The sequence below is a fragment of the Scardinius erythrophthalmus genome, assembly GCF_964197995.2.
Source record: "Scardinius erythrophthalmus genome assembly, chromosome: 2".
Classification (NCBI taxonomy): domain Eukaryota; kingdom Metazoa; phylum Chordata; class Actinopteri; order Cypriniformes; family Leuciscidae; genus Scardinius; species Scardinius erythrophthalmus.
This window is the reverse complement of record NC_138222.1, coordinates 64,647,015-64,662,800: the sequence shown is the minus strand read 5'-3', so window position 1 is coordinate 64,662,800 and position 15,786 is coordinate 64,647,015. Positions and strand designations below refer to the sequence as shown.

Genomic DNA, 15,786 nt, shown 5'->3' with positions numbered 1-15,786 from the left:
CTCTTCACATGCGAACAAAATGTGCTTGGAAACATCACAGTGGAGCGCTGCTTAGGCTACGCAGCGCTGAATGTACGAATTGTAGGCTACTACTGACTATTTAAAAAGAGCAGTGTAATTTTTATATGTTAGTTTGACTATTTTATTATTATATTTTATTACGGCTATAACGAACAGGCTGCGATGTCAATTTGCAGTGCTGGAATATGTTGTGTGTGTGTGTGTGTGTGTGTGTGTGTGTGTGTGTGTGTGTGTGTGTGTGTGTGTGTGTGTGTGTGTGTGTGTGTGTGTGTGTGTGTGTGTGTGAGGCGCGGGCGCGATCGAACAGTGGAAACATAAACACATACTCCGTCATGTTCATATAAGACATTCAAACTGCAAAGTGTTGCAAAACGTTGGAGGATATTTTGCAAATAATGTTTTTTTAATATGTTTTTTGACAGTTTGTTTTCAGAAGTTTCAAAGAGTTAGTAAAAGAGTAAAGAAAAAGTTAAAACATTTTTATTTAAGTATCTATTTTTTATTAAGTAGGCTATTTATTTTGTATTAATACATAACCTCATTGTATTAATTTATAATGTAACATTATAGAGTGACATTGTGTCAATAATCGTCAAGCACAGGTGACTCCGCGTGGTGGGAGGGGGCCCCCAAATCAAATTCTGCTTAGGGCCCCCAAAAGGCTCGGGCCGGCACTGTCTGGAGGTTCAGCAGTAACACGTTGGTACCGATCCGTTTTTTTCTCGTTTGTAAAGCTGTCTGGTGTGAAATGATTCACGCAAACAGGAAAGCGCAGACGATCGTGGGGAATCCCCGTGAGGGAATCCCCGCGTCAATCCTTTGGGCATATCCCTTCAAAAACAAAACTCAGCCACTGCATCTTCAACGGCTCGGATTTAGGAACATCCAAATGACTGCTGTGTTCCTTATTACACCGAAGAATAATCGCAGACGCCATTATGTTCATAGAGAGCGCTCCAGTGAGGGTATCAACAATGACGCGCGGACTATGATTGACAGCTCGCTCATGAGCGAGGGCGGGTGTGTGTTGAAACGCTGCAGCTGTCAATCACAATCGTGGGAGGGGCGTCCGACCGTGTGACGTCACACGGTCGAACGGCTTGATTACAGAGAGAGTCAAACATATAAGGAGATTAAAACAAAACCACTGGATGGATTTTTATCATTTTATGATGGTTGTGTACAGGCACTGCCAACACACATTTCAGTACAATCAACTTGTAAAAGTGCATGTACCATTATATGACCCCTTTAATTCAAAAAGATAAACTAATAGGAAATTTTCAAAAACAACAAATGAGTTGGAAAGAAAACTGATAGATTATTTTGATCTCTTTCTCATGGTGATTTTTCTTAGTTTGACAGATCTGAACACACACACACACACACACACACACACACACACACACACACACACACACACACACACACACACACACACACACACACAGACAGACAGAGTTTGTTGTTGACGAATGTGTAAAGTGTGTAATCTTTGAAAATGCTTAATGTCTGATACAGGTGAAGTGAATCGAGCAGAAGAGATGTTTCTTGTTCAAAGCTTTGACTTTATCTTTATTAACTTTATAATCAACTGATTATTATCCATAAGTACATCATTTACAACAAGGTTTCATTTGTTAACATTAATTAACTACATCTTTATCAGTGTATTTTTATGATATTTTATTCCACACCCCAAGCATGAGCGATGCATAAAACACATGATTGTAGTTCAGTGAGTTGAGCTAGCGCAGGTTCTGCCAGTAAAGGACACTGGTGTAACGTTAGCAATGATGTACATCTGAGACGGAGAGAAGTTATCAAGAGAAGGACACACAAACTAGAACACAGCCTCTATTAGCCAATGCATTAACTAATGTTAACAAAGGAGCCTTTATTGTGGAGTTTTATAGTGTTGTTAGTTTACTATAGTGCAAAAGTACAGCATGACAATTACAATGTGAATAATGCTTAATATAATATGTGCCATTTGGCTGTTAAACCATATAAAATTGGTCATGCATTATTTAAAATTATATGTTACCCCTGGCTCAATTTTTTATTTTATTTTATTTTATTTTATTTTATTTTATTTTATTTTATTTTATTTTATTTTATTTTATTTTATTTTATTTTATTTTATTTTATTTTATTTTATTTGTTTATTTTACTTGCTTTTATTGGCTTTTTGTCTACTGTTTAAAATTATATTATTGTTGTTTAATTCTGTTTTGAGATGTAACTATGTATTTGCTGTTATATTTGTTAAAAAAAATTATAATAAGAATAATAAAAGAAGAAAACTACAGAGGGCATTTTTGTACGGCTAGCGCGTCTGACTTTATCAGTTTTCACATTGGGAATGGCGGGAGGAACAAGTGAAGCATCTAACATGATCAAGACTATTGAGAAGATCATCACACATTTCCATAATAGAATCAAACCAATGATTCAACATCACACAACTGATAACACCTTTGAAGAGATGGAGATGTATTCTGTTCATAATAATGCAAAACCTTCAAAACATTTAATTGTACTTTGAACTGCTAAAATTGGGAAAACTGCCAAAACTCTCAAACTGGTTGGGCAACTAGAAGAATCTCAACTACGTTAGTTTATCTTGATCATTACAGAATCATCAGCAAACGAGACAAAGGCAGAATAAATGTTACATTTATTAATCAGATGATAGAAACAGCTGTTACATTTCAGAAGACTTTGGATGAGATTAAAAGTGCCAAAGAACATGTTAACAAATCAGTGTAAAATCTGTTTAGAAATGATTGAACAGATCTTGAATTATCATCATCTGGTTTTATTTGAGAAACATGAATCCCATGCAGTCGATGTCGGAACCAGATCTTCCTGCAACTCCCAAACAAGACCCAGAGCCGACATCCATGATATATTCTTCTGTTAAACTTCTGCCTGTCATCTTTGCAAAGAACTCTCCATTCTTATTGGTCTTGAATTTGATGGCTCCAAGACGCGTTCCTTCTCCGTTCCCCCACAGAGTAAGCGTGGTGAAACGCTCATCAGGCTTGAACGTATACTCTTGATATGGTCCAGCTGGCTTTCCAAAGGATTCATTTCTTCCATCTGTAAGCCAGACCCTGACAGCCTTCACCTGCCAATCTCCCTGCCACACACCGATCTTCTCCAATCTGGCACCATTGAGTTGACCAGTAAATGAAAACGGACCACCTCCGCTTCCACCGACTGTAGACAGAATCAATGCCATCTTTGAAGAAATCAGATCTGAAAATTAAATATCAGATTAATATCAGAGTTAACACCAGAGATCTAAATCAGGTATGTTAACATCTCTTGTGCATGAATTCTAAAATTGTATTTTTTACTCAAAGACTTTTGTATTCTTATTCCATGATTAACAGAATTTTTAATTTGCTTTTTTTTTTTTTTTTACACATACATTTCACAATTTATTACTAGTCCTGTATTAACCTCCGAAAAGAGTTTCAAGCCATTGGCTACATGAATTGCATCTTAAATGCTTACTGAAATATATACTCACATGAATGACGGCCCCCCCGGGGACCAAACGAAAATTTTCCGTAAAAGTCTAGTAGACCAACATACCGTAAAAATGTCTTCATCCTCGGTGCCACGGTCCACTAGACGATTATTCAATGTCATGTCTAATGATATACAAAAGTGAAAACTATGATAGAAACATATTATATCTATATCACACAGCCATCACAGATTCAGAATCTAAACCTTTAATACATTTTTGTCCGTAAGGCAACTAACATCAGGTTTCAAATATAAATTAATGAGCTCTGTTATGGTCTCCACAGAAATAATGATCACATGAGGGTGGTCACAGGAAGTTCTTGAAAACTCTTTCCCATCGCCCTTTTGTAAATAATCTCCTTTCCTCAGGGCGTTGTCCCCTGGCATAGTTATATCAAGTTATGGACACTTGTCACAATGAAAAACAAGCCATCCAAGGAATGCGGTTTCTAGTGATCAGGCATGGAGGGCTCATATTTCTGGGTAGACTGCTGTAACCCTCAATGATGCAGTTGGCCTAACACACATCCGCATTGTCCACATCACAGGAAATGTTTCCAGACGAAGGGGAAAACCCTCCAGACCGACACAACGAGCCTTGACAACACTGTCCAAAACCTTGCTCTTTCTCTTCCTCATCCTCTTCCTCCTCACCCATATCACCTGTGCACCTGAACTGACTCATATTTCATAGTTGTTTTGTAAATCTCACCTCGGAATAAAGCAATGAAACGCACCCTGGAGAGACGATCTCAAAGAAAGAGCACAGTACATCGCCTGATCTTCCTCATCTCTGCATCCCCCTGATTCAAATCACTGAGAGTTCACTGAGAATGTCTATATATCACATATGTTGTATCTTGTGAATCTATTGTTTGTTCCCTTTCATGTTTGGTATAATTTGAATTGTCTCAGTGCGATTGGTAAAATGGTCTTAATTTTACTGCGGTCATGAGAAAGATTGAAAAGTTAGGAGAATTCTGTTCTCGTCTTTGGGTGGTGTCTCTTCAAGATATCTGATCATTCTCTCATGATAAGTGGCAGAGTAGTCTTTGGTAATCTGGTTTATTTCAAATTCAGACGAAGAAGCCGAACACGAGCTGAACATGCACGCACGAGGTATTCATCCTGTTACTGAGGGAAGTAGTAGATGGCGGCATGGTAGTGCGCAGCGGCCACTCCAGATCCTCAATGTTGCTATTGTTATTACTTAGCCTATTTTCTCACGGCATTATGGATATCGCAGCGACCAGCATTTGTGTTTACCATCGCCAGACATTGCTTAAATACAAGACTCATACTATAACCAAGCTGGATGGTGATCTGCATGAGAAGCTTCGCAACCTCGGCTTGCTGCGGAGGCCAGAATTCCAGCCCTCGTGTTGCATAACGCCGGAAAGGACGACGTAAGCGGTGCGCGAGGAAACGGAAGCGCGGCAAGAGAGCGGGGGTCCATGCTAGGCTAAAAACAAAGCCTAGCCGGCCGGCTATCCCGTCTATCTTGCTTTCGAATGTTTGTTCTCTGGACAACAAACTGGACATTATTCGGCTCCAGCAAACTTCGCAGCAGGAGTTTAGAGACTGCTGCATCTTTATTTTCACAGAGACGTGGCTCAGCGACAGAGTTCCGGACGCCGCCATTCAGCTAGATGGGCTCGCCTCGTTTCGTGCCGACAGAAATGCATCTCTGTGCGGTAAGACTCGCGGAGGTGGCTTGTGTGTTTATATTAACACGGAATGGTGCAATAACTCTGTGCTAGTCTCTAGCTACTGCTCAGCGCTGGTAGAGATTGTGACTGTTAGGAGTCGACCTTTTTATTTACCACAGGAATTTACCTCTGTTATAGTAATCGGTGTTTACATTCCCCCAAGCGCAAATGCCAAGGAAGCGCTCGGTGAACTTTATGGGGCTATTAGCGAATTGCAGAATGCTTACCCTGATGGATTGTTTATTGTCGCTGGAGATTTCAATCATGCGAATCTCAAGTCAGTGCTTCCTAAATTCCATCAGTATGTGGACTTTGCAATGAGAGGGGCGAACATGCTTGATCTTGTTTACACAAACATCCCAGGCGCGTACCGGGCGGAGCCCCGCCCCCAACTCGGCTATTCAGACCACATCTCTGTTTTTCTTATTCCAGCATACAGGCCGATCGTCAGGCGCACAAAACCACTTCAAAAACAGGTGAAAATTTGGCCAGCAGGAGCCATCTATGCTCTCCAGGACTGTTTTGAGTCTACTGATTGGCATATATTTAAAGAAGCTGCAACATATGACAACTCTACCAACTTGGAAGAATATACATTATCAGTGACCAGCTACATTAGTAAGTGCATTGATGATGTTACCTTCTCCAAGACCATCACCACACGCTCTAACCAGAAGCCGTGGATGACTGCGGAGGTGCGTTCCCTGCTGAACACACGTGACTCAGATCTCAGAGTCTAGGCTGCCTACAGAGACGCGTTTTTTGACGGCATGCTTATGGGGCGGCCAGCTAGCGGATCGTTAGGAAAGATTAGATGAATGTGATAAAAATATTTTTGGGGCTGAAATCACTGATACCTTTACCACATGTTTAATGTGACTGCATTGTTTTGTGCAGATTGTTTTTTTTGAATGCTGATTCTGTTTGAGTGATTCACCTTTGAACGGCGAGCCAGACCCAGATCTACGATTCAAAAGAATCATCGTGATTCAACAAGGATTCGAACTGAGAGCTAAGCACATACACACTACCGGGTAGTAAACACGAAAAGGCCTTTACACACATTGACATTTGAGTATCATACACACACACACAAGGGATCCAGAAGGACTACTGAGACTTTGTTTCATTCTATTTGATTTTATTTTATTCCTGGACTTCACATTCAACTTTGGTCTCCATATGAACAATTTTTTATTTTTTTTTTGGTTCATGGTGTTGGAATGGAAATATACTTCAGCCATTAACACCAGACAGAAGGATCTCCATATCACCATATCACCATATGGAAGGAAGCGTAAATGGATGGAGACGCATAGGTTACTGTAAAGCTACGTCTTAGTTGGTGCTAATATTGGCGAGAGTCGAGTGCAAATCAGCATTAAGTTTCAACATCTACTCTCATGTAATGGAAATCTTGAGTTAAATAAACATGAATGAACATGAAATATTTATTGAGTGAGTTATAAACTGCTGTCAAATACATTTATTGTCTTTGTCCCTGAGTGTCTTTAAAGGGAAACTGTCAACAAAGAATTTTAATGATGAAATGCTTTCAAATGATTTAATTACAGACACTAAATATATAAAGATTTATTATTCAATTATGACTGAAACATTAAGACATTGTTTTTGAATTAGATGATGGTTTACAAATGTGAAAAACCAAGAAAAACACCTCTAATAAACTCTTAATTTCAACAGTTATTCATTTATACAGAACATTTGATACAGAATAAAACTATGTTATGTAATTACTCAAACAAGCGAACTAGAACAAGCAACAATATCATTGTCAAGCTTTCACTAACAGACTAGGTTATGACAAATATAAAGCTTATATAAAGAAGAACGAACTAAAATACTTTCAAACCATGTTAAAGGACAAATAAATGCTGACAGAACATTCACACATGTGGACAGAATTAACTCTTTAATATCAGATTGAAGTTTCTTCCTCTGTTACGGCGTACTGACTCTGGTCTTCAGCAGATGAGACTGAAATACACAGAAATCACTCATTCAGAGAGAGAGAGAGAGAGAGAGAGAGAGAGAGAGAGAGAGAGAGAGAGAGAGAGAGAGAGAGAGAGAGAGAGAGAGAGAGAGAGAGAGAGAGAGAGAGATCAGACAGAAGTGTTACCTCTCGCTCTGTAACATTTGTAAAGCAGCACGACTGTCGCTAGCAGATACGGAGAAGCGGCCAGAAGAGAACTGAGGATTTTGAGGACAGAAATCTGAGCTGAACGTGACACTGGAAAACAGAAACACAAGAACATTATTGAGCAACATTACAGAGCTCTGAAGGGCTTTCAGAAAGTTTCTCCAGGAACCCAAAGTTTGTGAGTGAATATAAAAGCTCATATTATTCCACCACCATTCCCCTCTTACAGCTCTGAGTTAAAGGAAGAGTTCATTCACAAATATATATTCTGCCAAATTTACTGACCTTCATGTTGTTCAAACCTGTTTCAATTTCTTTCTTGTGTGGAAAATAAAAGATATTTTGAAGGAACTTTTAATTTCATTGTATGAAAAAAACTACTTCCAAACACCTTCTTATATAAAGAAAGTCACACATGTTTGGAACGACATGAGGATGAGTAATTGATGACATTATAGTATATTAATATAAGTTATTAATTTTAATGTTTAAGAGGTACGTACAATTGTTTTCCTCTTCAGACCAAAACTGTATGTTTGACACTGAACATATATGAGCTCAATCAGATTCATTCCTGCTTTCAAATGAAAAACTGAATTTATGAAAAGTCTCTAACAGTCTCTTGATTTCATTGAATTGTGTGATGTTTTTATAAGGTGTTGATTTCACTATATTTCAGCATATTCTGCATGTGATTTGATAGTTCAACTTAGTTATGTGAAACAAACACAGTTCTTTCATGAACAACTGTCATCATAGAGGATGATGTGATTGCAGACTGAGTTAAAGACCGGTCCGCCAGCGCCATCTAGAGTTTCATGACAGAACTTTGTATTTGTCAACACCTGATTGTCTCCAGCAGAAATAAGAGACAGAGACTCATATATATGAATAGTGTGGCGTATCTCATCAGATGCTCATGAATAAAATAACCTCTGACTGAGATCCAGCTGTGGAGAGACTGTCCTCTCTCTGTTTTACAGTAGTAGAAACCCTCATGTGACTTTGAGACAGTAGTGATGCTCATCTCTCCTGTCGTCTGATCCTGGATCAGTGATCCGTCTTTATAGAAATCAGCGCTGAGGATCGGGGAGTTTGTAGATCGATGTAAACAGTGTAGAGTCAGAGTCTCTCCCTCAATCACAGGATCAACAGAACTCTCCAGAATCACCTCACCGTCTACAAACACAAGAAACACATCAACAGATGTAGTGACGACACAGGCTGTGTTAATCAGAGCCATACTTCAGTTATTAATAAGATCTGGAGGGTCAACATGTTCACTACCTTTAATCTGAGAAACTTTTATTCAGCAAGAATTCATGATCAAATGTGACACATTGATCAAAAAATGACATTTATGTTACAAAAGATTTATATTTCAAATAAATGCTGTTCTTCAAACTTTCTATTCATCAAAGAAGAAAAAAAGCATCACGTTTCCTACAATTTTTTTTTCAACATTGATAATAATCATAAATGTTTCCTGAGAAGCAAATCCTCATATTAGACTGATTTCTGAAGTATCATGTGACTCTGAAGACTGGAGTAATGATGCTGAACATTCAGCTTTGAATAAATTAGTTTACAATATATTCACATAGACATTTTTGTTTTATTGTAAGATGTCATAATACTGGAAAATTATGGTTCCCCTTCGTTACGGGGAACTCCCGCTGCGTCTAATATAAACGCTATACGGGGAATGCCTTCGGCATGCGTTATCTGAAGTCACTATACAACTATTCCAATCTGGATTGGTGTGCGTCATCGTGCGTCATGACGTTGCATGTGACGGTGACCCGGACGCTATATAAGGGTCACAGGAACAAGGAAATGACAGCTTCTGTTCTTCAGCAGCGTTCTATGTCAAACTGTACGTCTTATTTGGTGTTGTCTGTCAAATCTACTATGGCGAAGGCAGTGTGCGTCTCCTTGATTTAAGAAAAATTAAAGAAGCAAGGATGGCGCACACTTGCTTTGTGGTGTTGGGTTGTGAGCGGAGCTTGCACGGACAGTTCTCGAGGGCACTGTCTATTTTGTGCAAACTGAAAGGATTCTGTGACTGGGATCTCGCGTTTGCCGAGGCAGCGCGTAGGTTTATGTCTGCATTGCAATACAGAATCTATAGTGGCTCGGATCTCGCGTTTGTCGAGGCAGCGCGTAGGTTTATGTCTGCATTGCAATACAGAATCTATAGTGGCTCGGATCTCGCGTTTGTCGAGGCAGCGCGTAGATTACGGCTACTATGCAATAAAGATTCTGTGACTAATCTCGCGTTTGCCGAGGCAGCGCATAGATTAATGTCTGCATTGCAATACAGAATCTATAGTGACTCTTCCGCTCCCGCCTGAGCCTGTTTAAAAAGAATAAAATAGGCTTGCGTTCCTAGTGCATCAGCTCGCGTCTGTCGAGGCAGCGCGTTGTCTGTTTGCATTGGGTTCGCACGTGGAGCAGTGTTTACAGGTCTCGCGCACGGTTCGGAAGACCGCGTCACTGCGGCTTCTTCCGACCGTGTTAAAGACCCGGTGTTTGATTTATCTGATTCTGAGGAGTCAGATACTATCAACACTGAACCACGAATATTCACCACATTATGAGGAGTTGCTGGAGAAAGACTGGGGCTCTAATGAAATTAAATGTTTGGTAATTTAATAAGAAGGAAGCGTCTAAAAAGAGTGCTTCCTGCAAACCCAGTCAAAATCCTTGTGTCAGAGTCTTCCTTTTTCAAACGATCTCCATACTGAGGTACTGAGATTGTGGAATAATTGAAGAAGAAAATTAAAGGGGAATTTAATGATGCAGGGGGTAGAAGAATATTTCTCCCAGATATCGTATTACCTCTGATGACTCAGACACGTCCCTCCAAAATTAAAGTGGAGCTAATATAAATATTATCTCGAATTTGGTAGGGAAGGCTTATATGGCGGAATGTCAAAAAAAAAAAAAAAATTCCATACCTACATATGGTAGTCCAGGTCCCCCGGGGACAGTCACCAGCTCCTCATATTCTGGGAAGTCACCTCTTCCCCTCCCCTTCCCCCCTGGGCTCGGGGTCAGAGGAGACGTTCTCATAAAAAATAAAAAAGCCCCGAAGTCAGGTCTGAGGACTGCCTTTCGGGCTAAGAAAAAATAAATAAATAAACTATGAGGTCCTGGCGTAAAAACGCGGACCCTTATGGGCACTTCATATTATTTTCGGTTAGTTCCTGCCGATCTATCGCTTCAGGTCACCGAATCTCAAAACCTGAGGTCAGTCTCGAGGGACTGATCTCCTTATTAGATTATTCATCGGTTACGTCCTGCCAGTAAACTGCTTCAGACCACCGATAAGCACATTATATCACCTGAGACTAACCCAGAGAAATTGATTCCTCTTGTAGATTGTTTAGACGCCTGGTCAGGCCTTCCGAATATATCTAAATGGACCCTGGGTATAGTTAAAGGATATAGAATCCAGTTTAAAGTAAGACCACCCGATTTTAACGGGGTATTACACACACTGGTTTTCTCACATCAGCGCCAGGTGATGGAAAATGAAGTTGAATCTCTTTTAGCAAAAGCAATAGAAATTGCCCCTAATCAGGAGAGGGATTCAGGTTTTTACAGCCGTTACTTCATTGTTCCGAAAAAGGATGGTGGACTTCATCCTATTGTAGATCTTAGAGTATTGAATAAATCTTTGAGGAGATTTAGTTCCAATATGCTCACTATACCCAGTATCATTCAGCAAATCAGATCTGAAGACTGGTTTGTGACAATAGATCTCATGGATGCTTATTTTCCTTTCGGCCTAACTCTATCCCCTTGCACTTTCTGTATGGATGCTGCCCTTGCTCCACTGAGACTTCAGGGGAACCGCATCCTAAATTATTAGATGACTGGCTTATTCTGGCAGAACCAGAGACGCTAGCAATCCAACATCGAGATGTTGTTTTGCGTCATCTTCAGTGCTTGGGGCTAAGGCTCAATGTCAAGAAAAGTTCTCTGTCTCCTCTTCAAAGAATAAAATTTCTTGGAGCTGAGTGGGACTCGCAATCTATGCAAGTTCACTTGACCCAGCCACGTATTTAAAGTATCGTGGCTGCAGTTAGAGCTATCAGGTTAGGCCAGGCCATCACTGTCAAACATTTTCAAGGAATTTTGGGCCTTATGGGGCCCTACAGTGGTGGCTCGGGACCAGGGGGTTTTCCCCAAGGGGCAACCCCTTCCGTATGATTAGAGTTACGTCCAGGTACCTTCGTTCTCTAGTCATATGGAAAGACATACGGTTCCTGTCCCAAGGCCAGGTGCTTGGAGCTTCGTGTCCCAGAAAAATTCTGACCACGGATGCTTCCCGCATGGGCTGGGGTGCGGTCATGGAGGGCCGGTACACCCGCGGGGTCTGGAAGGACCATCACCTCTCATGGCACATCAGTTGCCTGGAGATGCTGGCAGTATTCTTTGCCCTCAGGCATTTCCCTCCAGACCTCAGAGGCCATCAGGTCCTTATTGGGTCTGATAATATATCGGTGGTTTTCTATATCAACCATCAGGGGGGCTTGAGGTCTCGTCCTCTGTGCAAATTGGCCCATCATATTCTATTTTTGTCTAAGGACAAATTTCTCTCTGTGAGGGCTATGTATATACCTGTGGTTGATAATGTGGGAGCAGACACCCTGTCGAGGCAGGGGCCCAGGCCAGGGGAATGGAGGCTCCACCCCGAGGTGGTGGAGCTTATATGGGAGAAGTTCGGCCAGGCGGAGGTAGATTTATTCGCTTCTCATGAGAATTCTCATTGCCCGCTCTGGTTCTCTCTCTCGCATCCAGCCCCGTTGGGTCTGGAGGCCATGGTACAGACGTGGCCGAGGCAACGTCTGTACGCCTTTTCCCCCGGTCGCTCTACTCCCTGGAGTTCTGGAGAGGGTCAGAGGATTTTGAGTAGATCTTATTCTCGAAAAACCACACTGGCCTTCTCGAATAGGGTGATCTGGTGGCCGAGGTCATCAGATCAGCTACCTCCAGAACTCCCCGGCTCAGGAAGTTTTAATTGAGTTAGCTGGACCCAGCCTTTTACTGCCCTATGGCTTCAGTACTGGGATTCTTCTATACTCTAATCGGGACCTCTCGTCCACGCTCAGAGCCGCTATGGCGCCTACGGCCTCCGTATGCTCTCAGGGTGGTCCACCCGGGTCGTCCCATGACCTCCATATTTCCCTGTAGCCTTCTAGGATGAATCCTGTTATCCTTGCAGGCTGACAGGTCTGTGGAAAGAAAAGCCCCTGTCGGTTCTGCGGGATACGTGTATATATGTTAGATTAAAAGAAAATCTACATATTTTGGAAATCTGTTAGCTTTCTAGTAGGAAATTTCCCCGGTCACCAATAAGGATACCGGAGGCTATCTTATGATTTCCTCTGGCTCTTCATCCTTCGTTGCTATAAGTGTGACAGGAGAGCCTTCTAGGCTTTTAGGGTTATCCACTAATGGTGCCTTGGAGTCAGTGTCCTGCCTTTTTAGGCATATGTATATATTGGACCTCACTTCTGAGGCTGTTAACTCAGCCTTTTTCTTACACCAAAAAAGACAAGAATAAAATTCTTAGTATAGTGGGTTCTATAAATTCTCCCCTGTCCTTAGCAATGATCCTCACCTTCAGAGTGCTTTCTGCCTCTGTATGCTGCGTCAAGATCTGGATGAACCCTGTCTCTGCAGGCTATCATATTAAATTGCTTAGAGCCTTTATTCGGCTCCGCAGAGTATATCTATATAGGGTATTAAATGGGAGTTTGTTAGCTTTCTTTGAGATATTTCTCCCTGGTAACCAAGGTACCGGAGGCTATTCTAAAAATTCCTCAGGCTCTTCATCCTTCGTTGCATGTGCGGTGTAAGCAAGAGAGCCTCTTAGGCTTCCAGAGATGATCCACTAAAAAGGTGTTAGGAGTTAAGTGTTCTGCCTGTCATTAATCAGGCCTATATACTTGGACCTTAATATCGAGGTTGTTGATGCAACCTTCCCTTTGTACACCAAACAAGAAAGAATAAAATTCTTAGCACAGTTGGATCTTTCACTCTCCCTTGCTTTAGTGCTCTTGAGTGTGCCAGATGTTTCACACCAGGGGCGCCTGTTCTCTGTGGGGGCTAGCTGGTACTCGTTCCCCGTAGCGTTTATATTAGACGCAGCGGGAGTTCCCCGTAACGAAGGGGAACGTCTCGGGTTACTGGATGTAACCCTGGTTCCCCGAGAGAGGGGAACGAGACGCTGCGTCCCCTCTCCCCACCTTCGGGGCGCCCTGAGAACAGCTGCTTTGAACCTTTTTCGAAGCTGTCATTTCCTTGTTCCTGTGACCCTTATATAGCGTCCGGGTCACCGTCACATGCAACGTCATGACGCACGATGACGCACACCAATCCAGATTGGAATAGTTGTATAGTGACTTCAGATAACGCATGCCGAAGGCATTCCCCGTAGCGTTTATATTAGACGCAGCGTCTCGTTCCCCTCTCTCGGGGAACCAGGGTTACATCCAGTAACCCGAGACGTTTTCATGCATTTTGATAAAATAAATGCAGCCTTGGTATCAAACATATTTCATATGTAAACAGTGTAGTCTTATAATATAAGTAAAACATAAAAAAAATACCAATCCTAAACCTCTGAATATTTTATTTGATTATAGAGTTTAAATCTTGATATTCACTGTGCAGTATTCTGATATTGAGTTAGTTTATGCATAAGTGATTGGACTCACCATGTACAGTGATGTTTCGAGGACACTGTTTCTCTCCAGATTCAGACTCACACCAGTACACTCCAGTGTCAGATGTGCTGAGAGAGTCCATTACACATCCAGATCCTGCTTGTTTTGCACAAGTTTGTGTGTCTTTGTCTGTGTATCTTCTCACTGTCCATCCAGCAGAGTTACTCTGATCCTCACAGCTCAGAGAGAGAGAGTCGGATGAGAAGTCAACTTCTGTCCTGATTTCTTCAAGTCTATGGGCGGGTAAAAGTATATATATATATTTTTTTTTCAGATCTTTCGATCTAATGGACAAAATAAGCTTGTGCAATTTACATATGAACGTGCCTAGAGATGACGGGAACAAACGTAGGCTATACCATCAGCTTTAGTTTCTGCTCTGATAGCCACAAAACCACGATCACCATGATTTTGCCAAGTAAGACATTATCCTGGATCAACATATTTTGTTGATCCTAGAATAACATTCCTGTCCCAAAATTTAGTCCTTACCCTATTCCTACCCCTAAACCTAACCCTACCCATAACTTTTCCCTAAAATGAGAGGTGAATGACACTGATGTTGAAGCACCTCACCCTGGGTCTAAGCCTAAACTTGATATAAACTGTAAATGTGTCCCTCAAATCTGATTGGTTGATTGGGAAGTTGTTCCAGCCTGCTTTATAATTTAAAATAAAATAAATACATTTAAATTTATTTAAAATAAAATGAAGAAATACATCTTAATTTCTTCCCATACCCACTAACATTTCCCTTAGTTTCAGATAATAGCTAGCCAAACTGAGCCAAAACTTCTGGCCTGGTTGCAAAGTAGTTGTAGAGTTTTTGACTGCATCAATAATAATGTATACGATGGGCTATATATTAAATGTTCTAGCCTAAAAATGTTAGACGAGCTTTCTTCCAACTTACCTTCTCCATCATTCACGTGTGTTCGCGCGATGTTGTTGGTTACCTAGTAACGAACGTACGGTGGCCGAGAATGTTCCGTCAACTTCCGTGTGTTCGCGCATCTATGTTGCCTATTAACGAACGCAATATGGCCGAGATACGTGCTGGCGGCAGGAAACTTCACTTTGTGTGCCCGCGTCTCGTATACAACGTTATATATAAAGCTTGCAGGACAACTTGGTTGACATTGCCTTTTTAGCGTGAGAAATACACGGTGTGGCGTGTGAGCGTGTGAACTGGTTGAATTGCGTGTGTCTCACGGCCAATGCGTGAGACTTGAGAACCCTGCATTGAATATACTGGGGTAAGCTAAGTGCTTTCAAAGTGTTACCGTGCGCTAGAGTGATTGAGTGCACGCACTGAGATGAGAGAGGTATGTATCAACTCGTCTTAGTTAAGGGAATAACATGAAAAAACGGTGGAGTATCCCTTTAAAAATGAATCAAATATTTTGAAAATACTACTGAAAGCATTCTAATTATGTACAAAATGATGTACAAATAGTGATATTATTGTGATATGTGAAGAATACTGAAGAAGTCTATTTGTCTGAGAGTAAAAATATCTCCAAAATATCTTCAAAGATTCTCTAATAACATCAAATAGTCATGAACTGTAAGAAACTCAGAGTATATATATATAAAAAAAAATTAAAGTCTA

At 41.1% G+C, this 15,786-nt stretch overlaps 2 protein-coding genes across 2 annotated transcripts in view; both read right to left on the bottom strand.

The window, feature by feature from the left end:
• LOC308686976 (uncharacterized protein) overlaps nucleotides 1-15,786 on the bottom strand; it is a 176,017-nt gene that overhangs the window by 99,812 nt on the left and 60,419 nt on the right. The window lies entirely within an intron of this gene.
• LOC308686986 (low affinity immunoglobulin gamma Fc region receptor III-A-like) lies at nucleotides 6,311-14,300 on the bottom strand. Its single transcript, XM_081359144.1, has 4 exons — nucleotides 14,166-14,300; nucleotides 8,368-8,613; nucleotides 7,414-7,524; nucleotides 6,311-7,271 (listed from the first exon to the last, which is right to left on the bottom strand). The coding sequence occupies exons 1-4, from the start codon at nucleotides 14,254-14,256 to the stop codon at nucleotides 7,213-7,215; spliced, it is 507 nt and encodes a 168-aa protein (XP_081215270.1). The 5' UTR covers nucleotides 14,257-14,300; the 3' UTR covers nucleotides 6,311-7,212.

Excerpts from the sequence above, each read along its gene's own strand:
- LOC308686986 (XM_081359144.1), bottom strand. The coding sequence starts at position 14,256 with ATGGACTCTCTCAGCACATCTGACACTGGAGTGTACTGGTGTGAGTCT. Across the intron at positions 7,525-8,367 it reads CAGCTGGATCTCAGTCAGAG|TGTCACGTTCAGCTCAGATT; the intron begins GTTATTTTATTC and ends TCTGTTTTCCAG. Across the intron at positions 7,272-7,413 it reads CAAATGTTACAGAGCGAGAG|TCTCATCTGCTGAAGACCAG; the intron begins GTAACACTTCTG and ends TGTGTATTTCAG.